The 17036-nt window shown below is 32.8% G+C and overlaps 1 protein-coding gene across 4 annotated transcripts in view; it reads left to right on the forward strand.

The window, feature by feature from the left end:
• KAZN (kazrin, periplakin interacting protein) overlaps positions 1 to 17036 on the forward strand; it is a 2853667-nt gene that overhangs the window by 163864 nt on the left and 2672767 nt on the right. For all 4 annotated transcript variants that reach the window (XM_044062363.1, XM_044062364.1, XM_044062365.1 and 1 more), the window contains exon 2: positions 6147 to 6239. In XM_044062363.1, coding sequence (XP_043918298.1) covers positions 6147 to 6239 — 93 coding nt within the window. The remainder of the gene's footprint in view (positions 1 to 6146; positions 6240 to 17036) is intronic.

The raw sequence follows: 17036 nt of genomic DNA on the forward strand, positions 1-17036 counted from the left end.
ACAAGTCTTGCATAGAATGATAGTCCGTTATTGGACCCATGCACACACATACTTAGAGAATCTGTATTTCACCTAATGGCATGTTTTGAGGATAAACCTGGTGTACTTGCCAAAAGCCCAGACTATTTTGGTGGAGAATACAAGCAAAGTGGTTGATTTAGCCCCAGAGTATTGGACAGTGGGTCTGAAAAAAGTGAAAACAACTGTTTCCAGGAGAGAAAGTTAAAAAAAAGGTAAAAAAAAAAAAACTAGAGGAAGGCAGATCTGCTTTGCTTTAAAGTCAGAGAGTCAGGACTGAAATAGCTGCAGGAGCCACATGAAGTGATTAGTTTGCACTCAGGAAAGTTGGAAACTAACTCAAGATTGCAGTATCAGAATAATAGGCATGGAAGAAAGAATTTGGGATGTGGGTGCTGGAAATGTTTGTGGAAGAGCCGCTGAGGAATAGATTTGCACCTTCCAGGATGTCAGGACTGATTAATGAAAGAACCCACAGGTTAGAAGTCAGAGATACAAAAGAGATGGGCAGATGAGACCCCATTCTGTCATTACATAAATGAGGAAATAAAGCATGTGTGACTCCTAAGGGTATTTCCCATCACTGTCACTTTCATTAAGATTGCCGAGGGCTTCTGTTATGCACTGCACAAGCAAAGGACAGGAGTACCTGCACTGCACACATGAACTCATGAAGGCAGTGAGAACCCATGTATGTTTAAACTATCTTAGTATGAGAACATAAATAGCTGAATTCTGAGTCAGAAGCTCACAAATTTATTACAGAGATACAGTAGAGAAGGAACACGAGTATTTGCAACAATGAAGCAAATCCAGATTCCTGGCTGGAAATGGACTGGCAGGCAAACATACACAAACCAAGGGGAGAGGAGGAGTTACAGTGATCCAAGGGAGTGGCTGTGGAGGAGTTACAACAATACAAGGAGTGGTTAATATGTGCATGCCAGCAAGAAAAAGGAACAGGAAGAAACAAGGGTTAGCCACATAAAGCAGTAAAAGAGATGGAAGAGAGCTTGGAGGAAATGCGAGAACTGCTGGACAGATGGATTGAGAAAGTACCCCAAGACAGAACAAGCAAGCGAAACAAAACAAATCAAAGACGAAAGGAGAGGACTGAGAAATTGGTCAAGGAGGAATCTTCACAGCATAATGAAAGTGTAATATGTCAGGAACTGAAGCAAAGGGAGGCAGAGAAGAGGAAGGCAGTGAATCAGAATCATCTTGAGACAGTGACAGTCATTTTGGTCTAACCAAGGGTTCAGAAAGCTTGATTTTTTCCTCAAGAGACAGTGCACAATGCCACTAAAATGGAGTCAGGAGGAGGAAGAGAAGAGTAGCATTACAAAAGCAGGAAACCCGAACAGCCAAAGGAAGATGGGGCCAAAATAAAGTATGTAGACTAAATAACATAACTCCATAACAGAAAACTCTCAGTATGATCTTCCAAGACGAGAAGAGTGGGGAAGACGTAGACTGGAAAGTTACAAAATAGGAAGGCAAACTAAACAAATTCTAAAATAGCAAAATAAGGAGACAAGACCACATTATAAGTCTTTCCCATATGAGGATGACTAAATGTCACATCCCATTACAACATCATGTCATCACCAAAAAGCCAGGCCCCCATTGGATGATGATGATGATGATGATGATGACGATACATTTGCTGTGCTGTGTAGGACTGGCAGCAAAACAAAACAGTGGCCACTGGGGATGAAACCAGATAGTCAAAGTGGAGGTGAGGAGGAAAAAACAATTGTAAATTTCTTTGCCGCTGTATCTGAGGTTGAACTGGAGATGTACTTAAGTATGTATAGTTAGTTAGTACTTCAGTGTTACAGTACATGACTGTCCTTAAACTGAAAAGCTGGTAATGTTACATTTCATCACATCTCTCCTGATTGAAAGCGGATTCTTTTCTTAATGGTGGGGTGGTCCTTGAGTTGTTAAATTTAGATCAGGAGGCATGGTCTCAAAACCCCTTGCATGGCGGGGGGGGGGGGGGTGCAGGGCTTTTTCAGGTACTGAAAAAAGCACTGGTGTCATTTCACTGTCAGAGCAGGCACTTTCAATGAGTACCTTCTTAGTTTAAATGGAACAATCATTTTCATTATTTATTTAATTGAAATGAAAAGCTAATTCAATGTTTAGATACTGAAACTTTGTTAATTGCAGATATGTAACATGTAATTTGGTTCATAATTTGGTTATTTTGCCATGTATGAATTTATTTATTTATTTATTTGACTTGCTTGTAGATTCGTTAACTGGGGTACAGCACTGATCTCCGTGGACAATTAATTTTGGCAGGATTATCACATTACATAAAGTTCTACAGGTGATTTTTGACAGACGAGTACCAGTAAGAGTGAAAGGGAAGGTCTACAAGAGGGTAGTGAGACCAACTATGTTATATGGGTTGGAGACAGTGGCACTGACAAAAAAGCAGGAGTCAGAGCTTGACGTGGCAGAGTTGAAGATGTTAAGATTTGCACTGGGTGTGATGAGGGTGGACAGGATTAGGAATAAGTATATTAGAGGGTCAGCCCAGGTTGGAAGGTTTGGAGACAAAGCCAGCGAGGCAAGTTTACATTGGTTTGGACATGTGCTGAGGAGGGATGCAGAGTATATTGGGAAAAAGATGCTAAGGATGAAGCTGCCAGGTAACAGGAAGGCCTAAGATAAGGTTTATGGATGTGGTGAGAGAGGACATGCAGGTGGTTGGTGTGACAGAGCAAGATGCAGAGGACAGGAAGAAATGGAAACAGTTGATCTGCTGTGGTGACCCTTAACGGAAGCAGCCAAAAGAAGATGAAGATAAAGTTCTACAGGTACATATCAGTCAGTTGTACCAGTCTAGTAAAAGTTATTTTTTGAACTTCTGTAATAGCAATATGAAGTATATATGGCTGAATACATTTCAGACAGTGTATTTTGAGAATGGTTAATGTGTAATTCAGTGTCCTGAGAAATTATTAAGGACATATTCCATAAACAAATATTTACAATGATGGATGGGAGAGAAGGAAGGATATCTCCTAGCATAAGAGGTGTATGTGGTGCAGAAGATGGGAAAGAGTTGGGGGGGTAGACTCTATAGTCTTATTTCTGTAACAGAGAGAGAACTGTCAGTTTTATGGGGATGGGAGTATAGTCAGATTATTCCCATACTAAAAGAACAGTGGCATCTTGTCTCAGTGAAGAGAAATTGAGTTCTGATCTGAATATTTTGAATTCCTATGGGCTGGTAAGGATTCCCAGGAGTGGTGAAAGGGGGAGCAAGAACTGAGAAACTGTGCTTATTGGAGTCACTCATGTCATTTGATAACGGAGTGTTCAAGAAAGATGCATTTTAAGTTGCATTTATATGTCTCTAATTTTAGGTTTGCACTGTTATTTATTATTTTATGTTATTTTTGTGTATAAGGCACACAGAATATTTTTCTCTTTTAAAATATGTGGTTTTTAATAGGAAAAAAACTAATACAAGATTTATATTTTGATCAGAATGCTCTACTCTTTAAAAGTTTAGAACCATTATTGCAGCTGCTTGAGTCTAGAGTTGCAAATGAAACATGTCCATTAACATTTGTGCTCATTAAATTATTTTATTCTCTTGTCATGACTATGTACGCTTGGTACTTGTTAATATGTAAAACTTAAGATGCATGTAAAATGTGTTTGTACCCAAAGCAACTGCTAGTTTAAATAAATAAATAAAATATGCATCTGCACACTAGCATCATTTGCAGACCTTTTGAGAGAAAACAAGATAAAAAGTTCCACAGCAGATCAATATAAGACCCAACAAGAAAGACTTTAGAAAAACAGACATATGCATTCAGCAGAATTTGTAAAACTGTCTTTAATTACTCAATTAATCATTCATTCACCATGTAGGTGCTTAAGTCCCTCCTGACCAATTCCTTCAGAATACTTATTAATTCACAGAGGTGCATATTCACTCTTTTTATGTCCTGTCATGCAATCAGGTAAGGCATTAGAACAGTCCTGGATTGGATGCCAATCTATGGCAGGATTTGCTTACACACACAGTTTAGAAGTCACCAGCTCATGTACTAACATGGGTTTGGGATGCTGGAGGGGAGAACAGAAATCCTGGAGTCAAGACAACATGGATACAGGACAGATGTGCAAGACTCTGTAGAGAAGGCACCCCAACCAAGAAATAAACCAACATACACAGGCGTTGGAAATGCAAACAAACGAGAATAAATTGACCACAGGTATGCTTTACCCTCAACAGCATAAAGAGATAATCTTGCCATGTTCTGAAATGTTCACTTTATAAAGAATCCTCTGATGTATTTAGCTAAGAGATAGTTACCAGGGAGATTGAGAACAAAAGAGCAAAGTTCCCATAACAGATGTATGTGTCTTTGTGTCTTTTGGCTTTTCCTGGTTAGGGGTCGCCACAGCGGAACTCCGGTCCGCTAATGATTGGTAGTTGATTTTTACGTGCCGAGTTACCAGCCCTGACGCACAACTTTCAATGAAGGTACGCCCATTTACGCATGTCTATAGAAATCAAATAAGGTTAAGGACTTTAAGTCACTTAATCAGAAAACAAACTTTCAGGTCACTACTAAAAATGAGCAGCTTTGGATAATGGCAGTACCCAAGCTTGTAAAAATTGTTTACTTTCACAAATGACTACATATATGTAAATTTCTTTGTTAAATTATTGTAATATCTAACAGTGGCATATAATACTACAGTACTGTATCTTTACTACACAGGGATAATTACAGATAAAATTACTTACTTTCATAAACAACTACATATGTGAAATATTTCATTGTTAAATTATTGTAATCTCTAACAGTAGCATGTAATACTACAGTACTGTAGCTTTACTACACAGGGATTATTACAGACATAGACATTGCAGTTGTGTACCTAATTAATGTCAGAGTAATATTGTTTAGCTGTATTTATTTACCATGTCTTCTACTCCCATTTGTTGGTTATTAGTAGAAGAGAAATTATAAGTAGTTATGTTAATATGCTACAGACATCGACAGTAGAGTTATGAGTAAATATAGAGTTCCAACAAAACGGCAGGTGCCCGTGGAACCCTTGCACGGCAAAACCAGTAAACAGCAGTTGACTGCTAAATATAGAGTTCCCTGAATGTTTTTAAGACTGTTATCATTCATTACTTGGGTCAGAGTAAAAGTAAATGTGTTGTATGTGAGCACCTTTACGAAAAATACTTTTTAAACAACAGAAGTTAAAGAACTGGCCCCTAAGTCTTTTTATTGAATAAAGTTTCCGAAATTCTAGACCCACTAGTCCCACTGTTTCACTGTCATAATCCTAGCTGACCCAGTGTCGTGTATCCATGCAGCAAGTAATTATATTTAGTTGCATGTAATTATATTAAATTATTAAGTCAACCTTCCCCCTGAGACCAGGAAAAGGAAGTATTCTTGGAAATCTCTGACAAGAATTTAGTTAATAGGGTTTGGCATAAGGTACAGGGTTTGATTCTGATCATGGTTTATTGGCTAGGCTCAAAATGACTCTTCAGGGCAGTTCTCCTAACATTCACATATGACGCTATAGTGCATATTTTGAAGTTTGGCATTATGATTCAAGTGTTTACCTCACAAACACAAGGTACAAGGTTTGATTCTCATCTTTAGAGGGAAGTTGGCAAGGCTTAAAATTGCATGCAAGGGCAGCTATTATAGTACAAGCCAGTGAACCTATGATAGCTCAGAGATCATTACTGAAGATGGTATGGAAATTGAGCTGCACTTCCTTGATATCACATAGCCTTTAATTTGAATTCCAACCAATTGCTCTCTCCCTTCACATACATGTGTATATATACCCTTCACATACATGTGTGTGTGTGTGTGTGTGTGTGTGTGTGTGTGTGTGTGTGTGTGTGTATATATATATATATATATATATATATATATATATATATATATATATATATTACTTCTTGTGTAGCGTGTTTGTGCTTACCCTCAGAATTAAATGCTGCAGACAGTTTGCTTTTCTGTGAACTTGACTTACATTTATTCTGTATTCATGACTTGAACATAACATGTTTAAATCCCTGCTTATGGAATTTCCTTTTCCTTTGTTTTCAGACTGGATCGATCCATTGTTACCATTCAAAAGAGCACATTCAGATGAACACATTCAAATGAATAAAGTATTCCAAACATTCCAAATAAGTCCAGGTAAGAGCTTGCTCATCCTGAAATCACATCCAGTGTCACTTAGTCCATTAAGACTTAGTGTTAGGAAACTTATGTTTATTCCAGTTATTCGGGTCACGATGATGGCATAACACATGAAGAAATCTTTTCATAATACATGGGAAGGCACTGTTATGCAGTTTGAACTGATGGATTTTTCTCATTTTGTTGCTTGTTGTATTGGTCTTGTAGGCATTAACACCGATGGCTGAAAACTAAATATGCTAACATATGAGTTTTTCTTACAATAGTCCATATCAAAGAATAGCTCTGGCAGGGAGTTTTTAATGTCAGTTGTAACACAAAAGTCATAAAATATCATAATGTATTTAAGTTTTCATGCTGCCAGTTAAGTAGCTGAAAATCTGGGTCTGTCCATTATGTGCCATGGGGACAGTCTAGGCCTATGTGTGTTTTTACTTGGATATATCAGAAGAAAATCTGTAGGTTCACTTGATGTTCTTGCAGTATGCACTCCAAGATCATTGGTAAGTATTGACAACACTGTACCTTGTGAAGGTTTTCTACCGGTGGTTTCACCTCCGGTTTCATTCTTAAGCTTTTTTGGTTTCATGGATCATTTCTAAGAATGCCTTGCAGGAAAAGCAGTGTATAATTAACCTAGAATTTTGAAAATAAATGTCATTTAACATGAATTGTGGAGTAGAAGCTAGATTTAATGGCTGTAGCAACATAACTGCAAATCTAAAGATAAAACTAATATTTCTGTGCCTTGTGGAAGATTCTGCCCTTTGGTACTGTGTTTGTTCATAGCAAACGGGCATTTTTTCAGAACATTTTTATACTATATGTTGTAACTTTTTTGCCATATTTTCTCTCTCCAAGTGAAGTATTTTTCTTGGCATCATAGTGCTTTTTAAAAACCTTTCTTTCCTGTTTATGTATTTGCTTGCACATACGTACAAGTTCATAACACTGAATCAGCAGGTACAAGATAAGACTTATGCAAATAAGACAAAACGAAAACTAATGAAAGATGTATTGATAGTAAGGTCAGGACTTATCAGTCCCGTGTCAATCAACATTGCAGGATTCCTGCTCTATATTAACCCAGTCTTTGGAAGCCTGTGAATAGAGATTGTCAATGACTGTATATGTGACATCATCTGGGCACTGTAAAGCATTCTGGGGTATAACTGCAAGTGGTTGGCATTATTTAATGACAAATTCATACTGTTCTGTCACAGAAGCCTACATTTTATGAGGAAAAGATTCAGGGAAATTTGAAAAGTGCGTTCCTTGGTAATGTGATCAGATGAGTTGTCAGTGAGTACCAGACTTTTCAGACAGGAGATGCTGTGGTGATCTGATGTCTAGTACTTGTTGAAATTATGTAAGCTGTGTCAGTAGCTCTATACAATGAGGGATTGCGGTTTTAATTTCATAGAGTGAAAGCTATTAGCGCAGAGCTGAGCATTTTTCTGTGCTTTGGTTCATAGATGATAAGTGAACAGCAGGAAATGTATATGAGCTGATGATATAGCATATTCAAGTAACACTGAAGGCTGTGATTGTACTGCTGTGAGCACAAATTAGATAAGGGTATTTTAGGGTACTTATAAGAAGGAAATGCCAACTGTGTTTACCACTGTTTCATGAGATCTCCGGTCTAAAGTACTGATTTTTCTTATGGTGACATTTAATGTAAATTTAGCATACCTGTCGTCATTAGTGCAATCTCCCTTTTAAGGTTAACAGTAGTCACAGAAAACTGAAGAAAGCAGGAAACCTCGCTTGTGCTTTTGGGAGAAAATGAGGACTCAGTGTTGACTCCTATAAGTAAAGTTTACAGTTACTAGACTTCAGAAAGTGATAAAGCAAAAGCTCAGAATATAATTGTTTACCAATAAACTTCTTCAAGATTCTCTTAAGCAGTCATACCATACCTTTATTTAAAACGTGTTTATCTTTTAATTAATAAATTATTTAAAGAACAATATGTGACATATTCCTTTCTGAAGTAGAAGTACTGGTGATACTGAGAATGTACTTTTTGCTATGTGGTTTAGGGTTAGAGTATTGTGCTGGATTCCATAAGTTTAATTTAGTTTATTAAATAAAAACAAGTATTCTTGTCACTACCACATCTTTTAAATGTGATATTGACACTTGTATTGAATTTTCAGACATAATGTTACAATCAATGTTTGGTTCATATTTTTATGAAAGATTCTTTTGCACATTGACACCACAAAATTTGACTGTTTAGGATAAGCTTTTTAGTTTAATATGGTGTATTGTAAATTAAAATGTGTAAGTATATGGTGGTGAATTGGGAGTTATGAAACAGTAGATGTAAAAAATATATTTTCTGCATGTGTATATGTAGCGAAACATTTAGAAGGATTTACTATTTGTGAACCCTGATTTTAATTTCTTGACTGACAATGGCATTAGGGCTCTTTTTATAGTTCATTTTGTGTCTTGCATTACAAAATTGTATACCTTTTCTCTAAATTTATTAAACTCACACTACAGTTGTATATTTAAGAATATTGTAGAAGGCTACTATGGCATAAAATCATGAGTCTGTGTTTTAATGGAATGGTTTTACTTTGATTAGAAATCTGGCATCAAGTATCTCTCATAAAATTCACTTTGCTCTTTCCTTCGGTGTATATTTGGGCAAGGAGAAATGATACATAGGTGAGATGAAAAAACACATTGGTTTTCATTTAGTGCTTGGAGCTCTGTTTTTAAATCTTTTTTTCAAAACAGGTTTATTGTTTTAACATATAAGAGAAATATCATAACAATTTTATACAAGTAATTAAAAATAGGTATTATTATAATATTCAACAAAACAACTAAAGTATTTACAAAGACATCCACTACAATCAGATCAATTAATTAAACTAAAATACCATGCTATTGAAATTAAAATTTTTTTAACAAATTTTGTAAATTATCCCATACAATAAAATAAGATGTTTTTCTGTTTGTTCTAGTCCTAATTGTGTTTATTTCCATATGGCACACTATATTCATAACATTTTTAAATTCATTGAACGAAGGAGGTGTATCTGAAATCCAATTTCTAGTTATTATTTTCCTAGCCACTGCTAGAATAGACCATAACAAGGGAAGCTTAACCTTTTAACACTTTGAGGTACAGGTGTGTTGAATAATATAAGAGATTTAGAAATAATGAAATTATCTGTAAAAAGAGCCTGCAAAAATTCATTAATTGACTTCCAGTATTCTTTCAATTTTATACAGTCATAAAACATATGAGCCCAGTCAGCATTAATTTCTACATTACATCTCTTACATAGATTATCTTTATTATTTATTTTATTCATCATCAAAGGTGTATAAAAAGATCTATGTAAAAATTTCCATGTATAAAGTCTCCAGACAATGGAAGATGTAGTTCTATAAGCAGATTCCAATATATATTGTTTATCTTGTTGATTTGGTGGGTCCCCATTAATAGAAGTGAAATAATTCCAGTATGAATCTACACTGTAAAAAGTTTCTTGTCTGATAAAGGTAAACTTTCATACATACATAAAGTTATCAGAAACTTTATGTTGTAAATTTAATATCAAGTAATCAATCAGTGTTGGAATAGATTCTTTAACAGTTATAGACATTAAATCTATTTTATTAATGAGATGTTGTCTAAAGGTCTGAACCTCTAACCAGCAAGTTTCTCTTAGATCAAATTCTTGTTTTAAGAAATCTAGATTTTTAACTTTATTATCAGATATCAACTGATACCAGTACTTTAGATCATTATCTATAGCTAAATGAGTTCCTTCAGAAGTAGATGACAAAAGCATACCCTGAGTATACATTATAGGAAATACAATAAAATTCCATTCCCTATACTTAGGGTGCATGAATATAAAGTTACGATAACTATGGGTAACAAACCATATGTTTAGGTGTAATAGGTGAAGTACAAAATTCCTTTAGTAACCATAACATGGAGTTATTTACAATCATATTTTTATGTGTTAAGGAGATTTTCATGAAGTGTATACTAATTAGCTCCCAATAATCTTTCCATTTTGTGACATATGACTGATCTATTAATAAAGTAATAACTTTTACAATAGAAGAGATAGTATATAAATTAAAGTCTGGAAAAGAAATACCCCCTTGAGACCAGCTATTAGTATGTTTCTTTAATGCAGTCCTAGGTCTATTAGGTGCCCATAAGAAATTTAACATTAGTGTGTTCAGTTTCTTGATAATTATTTTTGTAGGTGGAAGTATTATTGATTGTATTAAGTATAAAATCTTGGGAATATTATCATTTTAATAATTGTAAGTCTCTCCTCCATAGTAAAAACATATTATTCCAGGTATTAAAAAGATTTTGTATATTAAGAAAACAGGTATTATAATTATTATATATAATAGATTTAATATCTTTAGATAGTATTATACCTAAATAAGTTATCTGACCTGAATTGGGTACATATTTAGTAAAATCACTAATGAGAATATTTTTCGTGTATATATAGGTAGTATTTTAGTTTTTCTTCATTGAATATTAAACCAGAAATACTTTTAAAATTCATCATGTTATCAAATAGAGACTGTATAGAAGAATTAGATCCTGCTGATGTAATTAGAACATCATCTGCAAAAGTTGAATTTTGGATGTTGTATTTTCATCTATTTCAAAACCCTCTATGTCAGTACTGTTTCTGATCAAATTAGCCCAACGCTCCATTACTAAAGTGAATAATAGTGGAGAAAGTGGACATCCTTGTTTTGTACCTTTAAGAATGGGTATTTTTTATGAAACATATGTTCCTACCTTAATATAAGCCAACGTTCCTTTGTATAAATGTTCAATTAGATTTACAAATGCATCCGAGAAGTTTGTGCACTTCATTAAGGTAAACAGATAGTCCCAACTTACTGAATCAAATGCTGAACTTATATCAAGACTAATAAGTGTTAAATCTTTCTTTTTCCTATTTGCAAAATCTATTAATGTTAAAGTTCTTCTTATATTATCAAAAGTATTTCTATTTACAATGAAGCCTGTCTGATCTATATCTATAATGCCGGAATGATTGTCTTCAATCTATCAGCAAAGATATTCATAAACATTTTATAATCAACATTAAGTAATGAGATGGGCCGATATGAAGAACATCTAGTTGGATCTTTATTAGGTTTTAAAATTGGTGAAATAAATGTATATTGCCAAGATGGGGGGGGTTATTAACTCAGTTTGGGCCAAAATAAAACCTTATGTATTAATGAATATGTATTTTTAGAAAGGATTTTATATATCTCTGGTATAATACCATCATTACCCGGTGCTTTGTTTGATTTAAGCTTATGTATTTGTGTAATAACTTCTGTATATGAAATACTCTTGTCCAATAGTTTAATCTGTTGTTTATTAAGCTTTTTATTCATATTTGTGGTTATAAACTCCTTTATTTTATCTTTAGGTTCCATGTTAATATTATTATGGTTAATTTTGTGAAAGTGATTTCTAAATTCATCTAGTATTTCTGGTATACTAGAAACATTCTTCTTTTCCTTAGAGAAAAGATTTCTTTGATATGGTTTTGTTTATTCAACCTTTTGTTTTATTTTTAAGTCTATGTAAGTATTTGGGGCTTATTGAATAAGACAAAACTTGTATTTCTCTAAAGTTATTTTAACTTTATGAGTTAAAATTTCTTTGTATTTCTCATTTAGTTTGTTTATTTCTTCAATAACTTTCTTGTCCATAATATTTTCTTTATTATTATGTTTATAAGAGTCTAATTTACTTTGAATATCTAACAATTCCTTATCCCAAGATTTCCTTTTATTATTATACCATCTGATACTTTGTCCATATAGATATGATTTTAAGGCATCCCAAACATAAACAATGGAGACTTGAGTGTTATTTATGTCTAAAAATGTTTTACTTCTGAAAGTATATATTCTTTATAGTCTTTTAGTTGAGTTAAGTATGCTGGTATCCTTTTGATCTGAACATTATGAGTATTTTTATCATGAATTCAAAAACAATTGAATTATGATCAGATATAGGACATGAAATGATTTTGGAATTAATTAAATCTGTTACCATCTGGTTAGAAATAAAGACCCTATCTATTTTTGAATAAGTTTTGTATCTGTTAGAAAAAAGGTGTATGGTAATGATTTTGAATCTATCTGATTATTAATATCATTCAAATTATAAGAATTAGCAAAATCCTTTAAATGTTTTGCATTAGATGTAATTCTTCTCTTTCCTATAGTGGTAGTATCACTTTCATGTAATATACAATTAAAGTCACCAGCTAAAATAATATCTCCTATAGAGAATGATATGATCTTATCAAGATGATGTTTCACTGTATTAATACCAATTCCAGGTATCCAATATACATTAATTAAAGTGTAAGTCTTCCCATTAATTTGTATTGTAACCATACAAAACATTCCTTTGTCATCCTGATAAGACTTAATGGTTTTAGGAATGGGCATACTTTTATTCCATAAAATAGCCACTCCTCTTTTTTCTGAGTGTGCTCTGAACTAACCAATACTGTATATTTGTTTGTGGCTAGTTTATCAATATCTTTTTTCAAGAGATGGGTTTCTTGTAGGAAGACTAAGTTGGCCTTATGTAAATTAATGTATCTTATTAGGCTTGCCCTTTTACATGGATTATTCAATCCATTAATGTTTAAAGAAATTCCTTTTAAAGATGTCATTTGGCATTTTTAAAACTTAAGAATCTTATGATCAAAATAACAAATAACAAGATAAGTAATGTTACATCTCCTCCTTTAAGTGTACCTTTAAATATAGCTGTATTTATTGAATCTCTTATGGGATTTCGTATAGGATTCAATTTTGTTTGTAGTGACAATGAATGTACAAAATATATTGTGGATGTCAAAACTATATACAAATAACAATGAACAAGTGAAAATAATGTAAGGATTAAACCTTGCATCCAGCCTGGAGTTGTAAACTCCAACTTAGAGTAGCATTTACCACTCAAGTTAACCCCCTACCCTAAGCAGCAGTACGTCAGCTACCACCTTATCAATTTAATACTAGTTATATTTAACTGAAGTTAACAGTTTTCAATTCAATTATCTAGCAAGACAAGACTACACATTTGGTAAAACAGCATCATATAAACTAAAATAAACCTTTTTTTTTTTTTTTTTTTTTTTTTTTTAAAACTGTTCATACTACTATATACATCCATGTAATATAAAACACTTGTATGCAAATAGCATTCAAATAATCTTGATGTTAGAAATCAAGAGGAGAGAAAAATAAGTTCTAACATTCATTTAAATCAAAAACTTTGGCTAATATGATTCAGACATTACATATATTAGGATGTATCTATTTTCTGTCATGTAAATACAGTTAACAGCTTCCAAAAAAAAACTTGAATTGCTTGTATATGAGCATTTACTCAAACTCATTATTGCCAATAGAATAAAATATTGTATTCATAGAAATTGTTATAAATCATACTTCATAGTTAAGCAGATTCTCAGAAACATTTATATACATATCTACATACACACACACATGCGCACACACACACACACACACACACACATATATATATATAAATACATACACACATACACACACATATACACACATATATATATATATATATATATATATATATATATATATATATATATATACACATGCATACACACACACACATACACACACACATGCACACGCACACAAACACACATACACACAAACACACATACACACACACATACACACACACACACACATACATATATATATATATATATATATATATATATATATATATATATATATATATATATATGATCTCACTGAGTTGTATCTTTACTGAGCACCATCTTACATTGCTGTCCCTTCAATAAATCTGTCTGCTTTATACAAAATAATGCACAGCAAACACATTTTAATAACCAGATTTTACAAACATGCAATACTACTGCTTTAAAATATATCACATGACAATTTCTTCCAGTATAGAGTTATAAAATTATTTATGCTTGTCAATCAGATGAATTAAATGAGTTATAGTAATGTATATGTTTGGGACATAGGTTTTTAACACATATTATCAATCTGCTATTCCTGTATCTGTGATGTGTCATGGACACTGTGCATGAGACAGCCCACATCCCAGATTGTCTCTCTTAACATTTTGGCGGTAAACTTATTAAAAACTAGTGACAAACATTCATTTAGCAGTGTAAATGCATCTAAACATGACAAAACCTTCACAATGCATTCTACAGGTTATTACAGACTCTATGTAAGTGAAATCAAGCCCAAAATTATTAATAATTAACAAAACTCAACATTTTTGTCCCAACTCAACTCCTATGTGAATCTTATTATTTACTGTGTCTATATGATCAAAAGTATTTCTATATATTAATAAAGAAAAGAAAAGAGAGTAGAAAGTAAAAGGGTGTAAGGCAGAAATAAAAAAAAATGTAAGAGAAAGCTATAAGAAGTATATACAATAGAATATTACTTACTGTTTATATTAATAGAGTTAAAAATAAAACATATTATTTACTATTATTTAGTTCTAATTATTATTAATTAAAGCATGACAGATTATTTACAAACAAGCATAAGCAGTGTAATCAAGAAAGTATAATTAGGTAGTGTCATTCCTGTATCTGTGATGTGTCAGTGTGATATCTAGGTCAAAGGTGAGACTAGCTGCTTTCAGCTTCTCTGTGAGAATTCTGAGAGTTGAAGCTTTTGAAGTAGCTCATGGACACTGTGCATGAGACAGCCCACATCCCAGATTGTCTCTCTTAACATTTTGGCGGAAACTTATTAAAACTAGTAACAAACATTCATTTAGCAGTGTAAATGCATCTAAACATGACAAAACCTTCACAATGCATTCTACAGGTTATTACAGACTCTATGTAAGTGAAATCAAGCCCAAAATTATTAATAAGTAACAAAACTCAACATTTTTATCCCAACTCAACTCCTATGCAAATCTTATTATTTACTGTGTCTATATGATCAAAAGCATTTCTATATATTAATAAAGAAAAGAAAAGAGAGTAGAAAGTAAAAGGGTATAAAGCAGAAATAAAAAAAATGTAAGAGAAAGCTATAAGAAGTATATACAATAGAATGTTACTTACTGTTTATATTAATAGAGTTAAAAATAAAACATATCATTTACTATTATTTAGTTCTAATTATTATTGGTTAAAGCATGACAGATTATTTACAAACAAGCATAAGCAGTGTAATCAAGAAAGTATAATTAGGAATAGCATTTGAAGAAAATATAAACTTTTAAAGGAAAAAAAAATGTATCAAATTACTGACCTTATTTTTCCTCTTCAGAAAGAGAAACAAGTTAAATCACAGCTTGCCATTAAATCTCCAGATATTTTGACTAGTTATGAAACAAAACATTTCTTTGCACACAGAGAATAACTTTGATTAAATCTTTTTCAAAATATTTGTTGCTTCTTGGAAATGCAGGAACTATATTTAAAAAGATTAATAATAAAATAAAATGATGAGAGAGAAAAAAAAAACATAGTACAAATCATTTGTTTTTTAGTCTCTTTTTCTTCTCTGAATTCTTCCACAAAGTTTCAGTTGCCAGTCTCTTTAATGAAGGACTAACCCATTCCATTTCTTCTATTTTTTCCAAAATCTTATTTTTTTTGATAAACAGTAAAGCAGAGTCTAAGTCATCGAAAATTTTAGGACCATCAGGAAGGAATATTTTAAGCTTGGCAGGAAACAGAAGGTATGTTTTAAACTGTGTTTTTTTAAGCTCCCTTATTAGTGGCAGAAAAACTTTTCTTTTAGCTAATACCATGGAAGAATAGTCATTGTCAAAACGCACAGTTGTTTCATTAATCTTAACAGGAGCTTTAGCCCAAGCAGATTTAAGAACCATCTCTTTATCAAAAGATGATAGAAATCTAACTATAACTGATCTAGGATAGTTTTTGTTAGAGTTAGTATTAGCTATAGATCTATGTGCTCTTTCGATACCAAAAGAGAATGTTTCTGGTAAATCTAAAGTTTTAGGGAGCCATGTTGTTAAAAAAGAAGTAATATTGTTACCTTCAATATTTTCTGGTAGTCCAAAAATCCTAATGTTATTGCGCCTAGATCTATTTTCCAGGTCATCCAGCTTTGTTTGTAAATGTGTATTTTGTTTCAGCAGAAACTCAATGTTGATTTCCTCTTCTTGTATTCTATTTTCCATGTCATTCACAGCTTCTTCTATGCCTGTCATCTGGATCTTCTGTTGTTGCAGGTCCATATGTAACAAGTCTATTTGTTTTGTATTTTTTTCTATGAAAGTGTCTATTTTAGTATCCATTTTATCCATCTTAGCAGTAAGTTGCTGGACTATAATTATCAGAGACTGAAGTTCTTTCTTGATGCTGGAGTCTTGAGAATTTGTCTTACTGGAACTCATTTCAGACTGATAAACCGACAGGAAAATTTCCAAAGTAATTTCTGACAGGAATATTATTAAGATGTCCTTTCTTTTTTAGATATAGTTCAAGAACTATATAAAACAAACATATTTAGAAAGAAAATTACTTCAAAAATTAATTTTTTAAGTAATTAATTCCTGTCAATGTAATGACATTGGTGGAGCTGAAGAAATCTGCTGCTATCCTGTGTTCATCCTTGGCCACGCCCCCCTCTGTTTTTAAATCTGAGATCTTATTATCATGTCCCTTTTTGTGTTGGCTTGCATGTTCTAGTATTTCCCTTTGATTCAGC

Source organism: Protopterus annectens, chromosome 2.part1 (genome assembly GCF_019279795.1).
Source record: "Protopterus annectens isolate FY-2018-M chromosome 2.part1, PAN1.0, whole genome shotgun sequence".
NCBI classification, from domain to species: Eukaryota; Metazoa; Chordata; order Ceratodontiformes; family Protopteridae; genus Protopterus; species Protopterus annectens.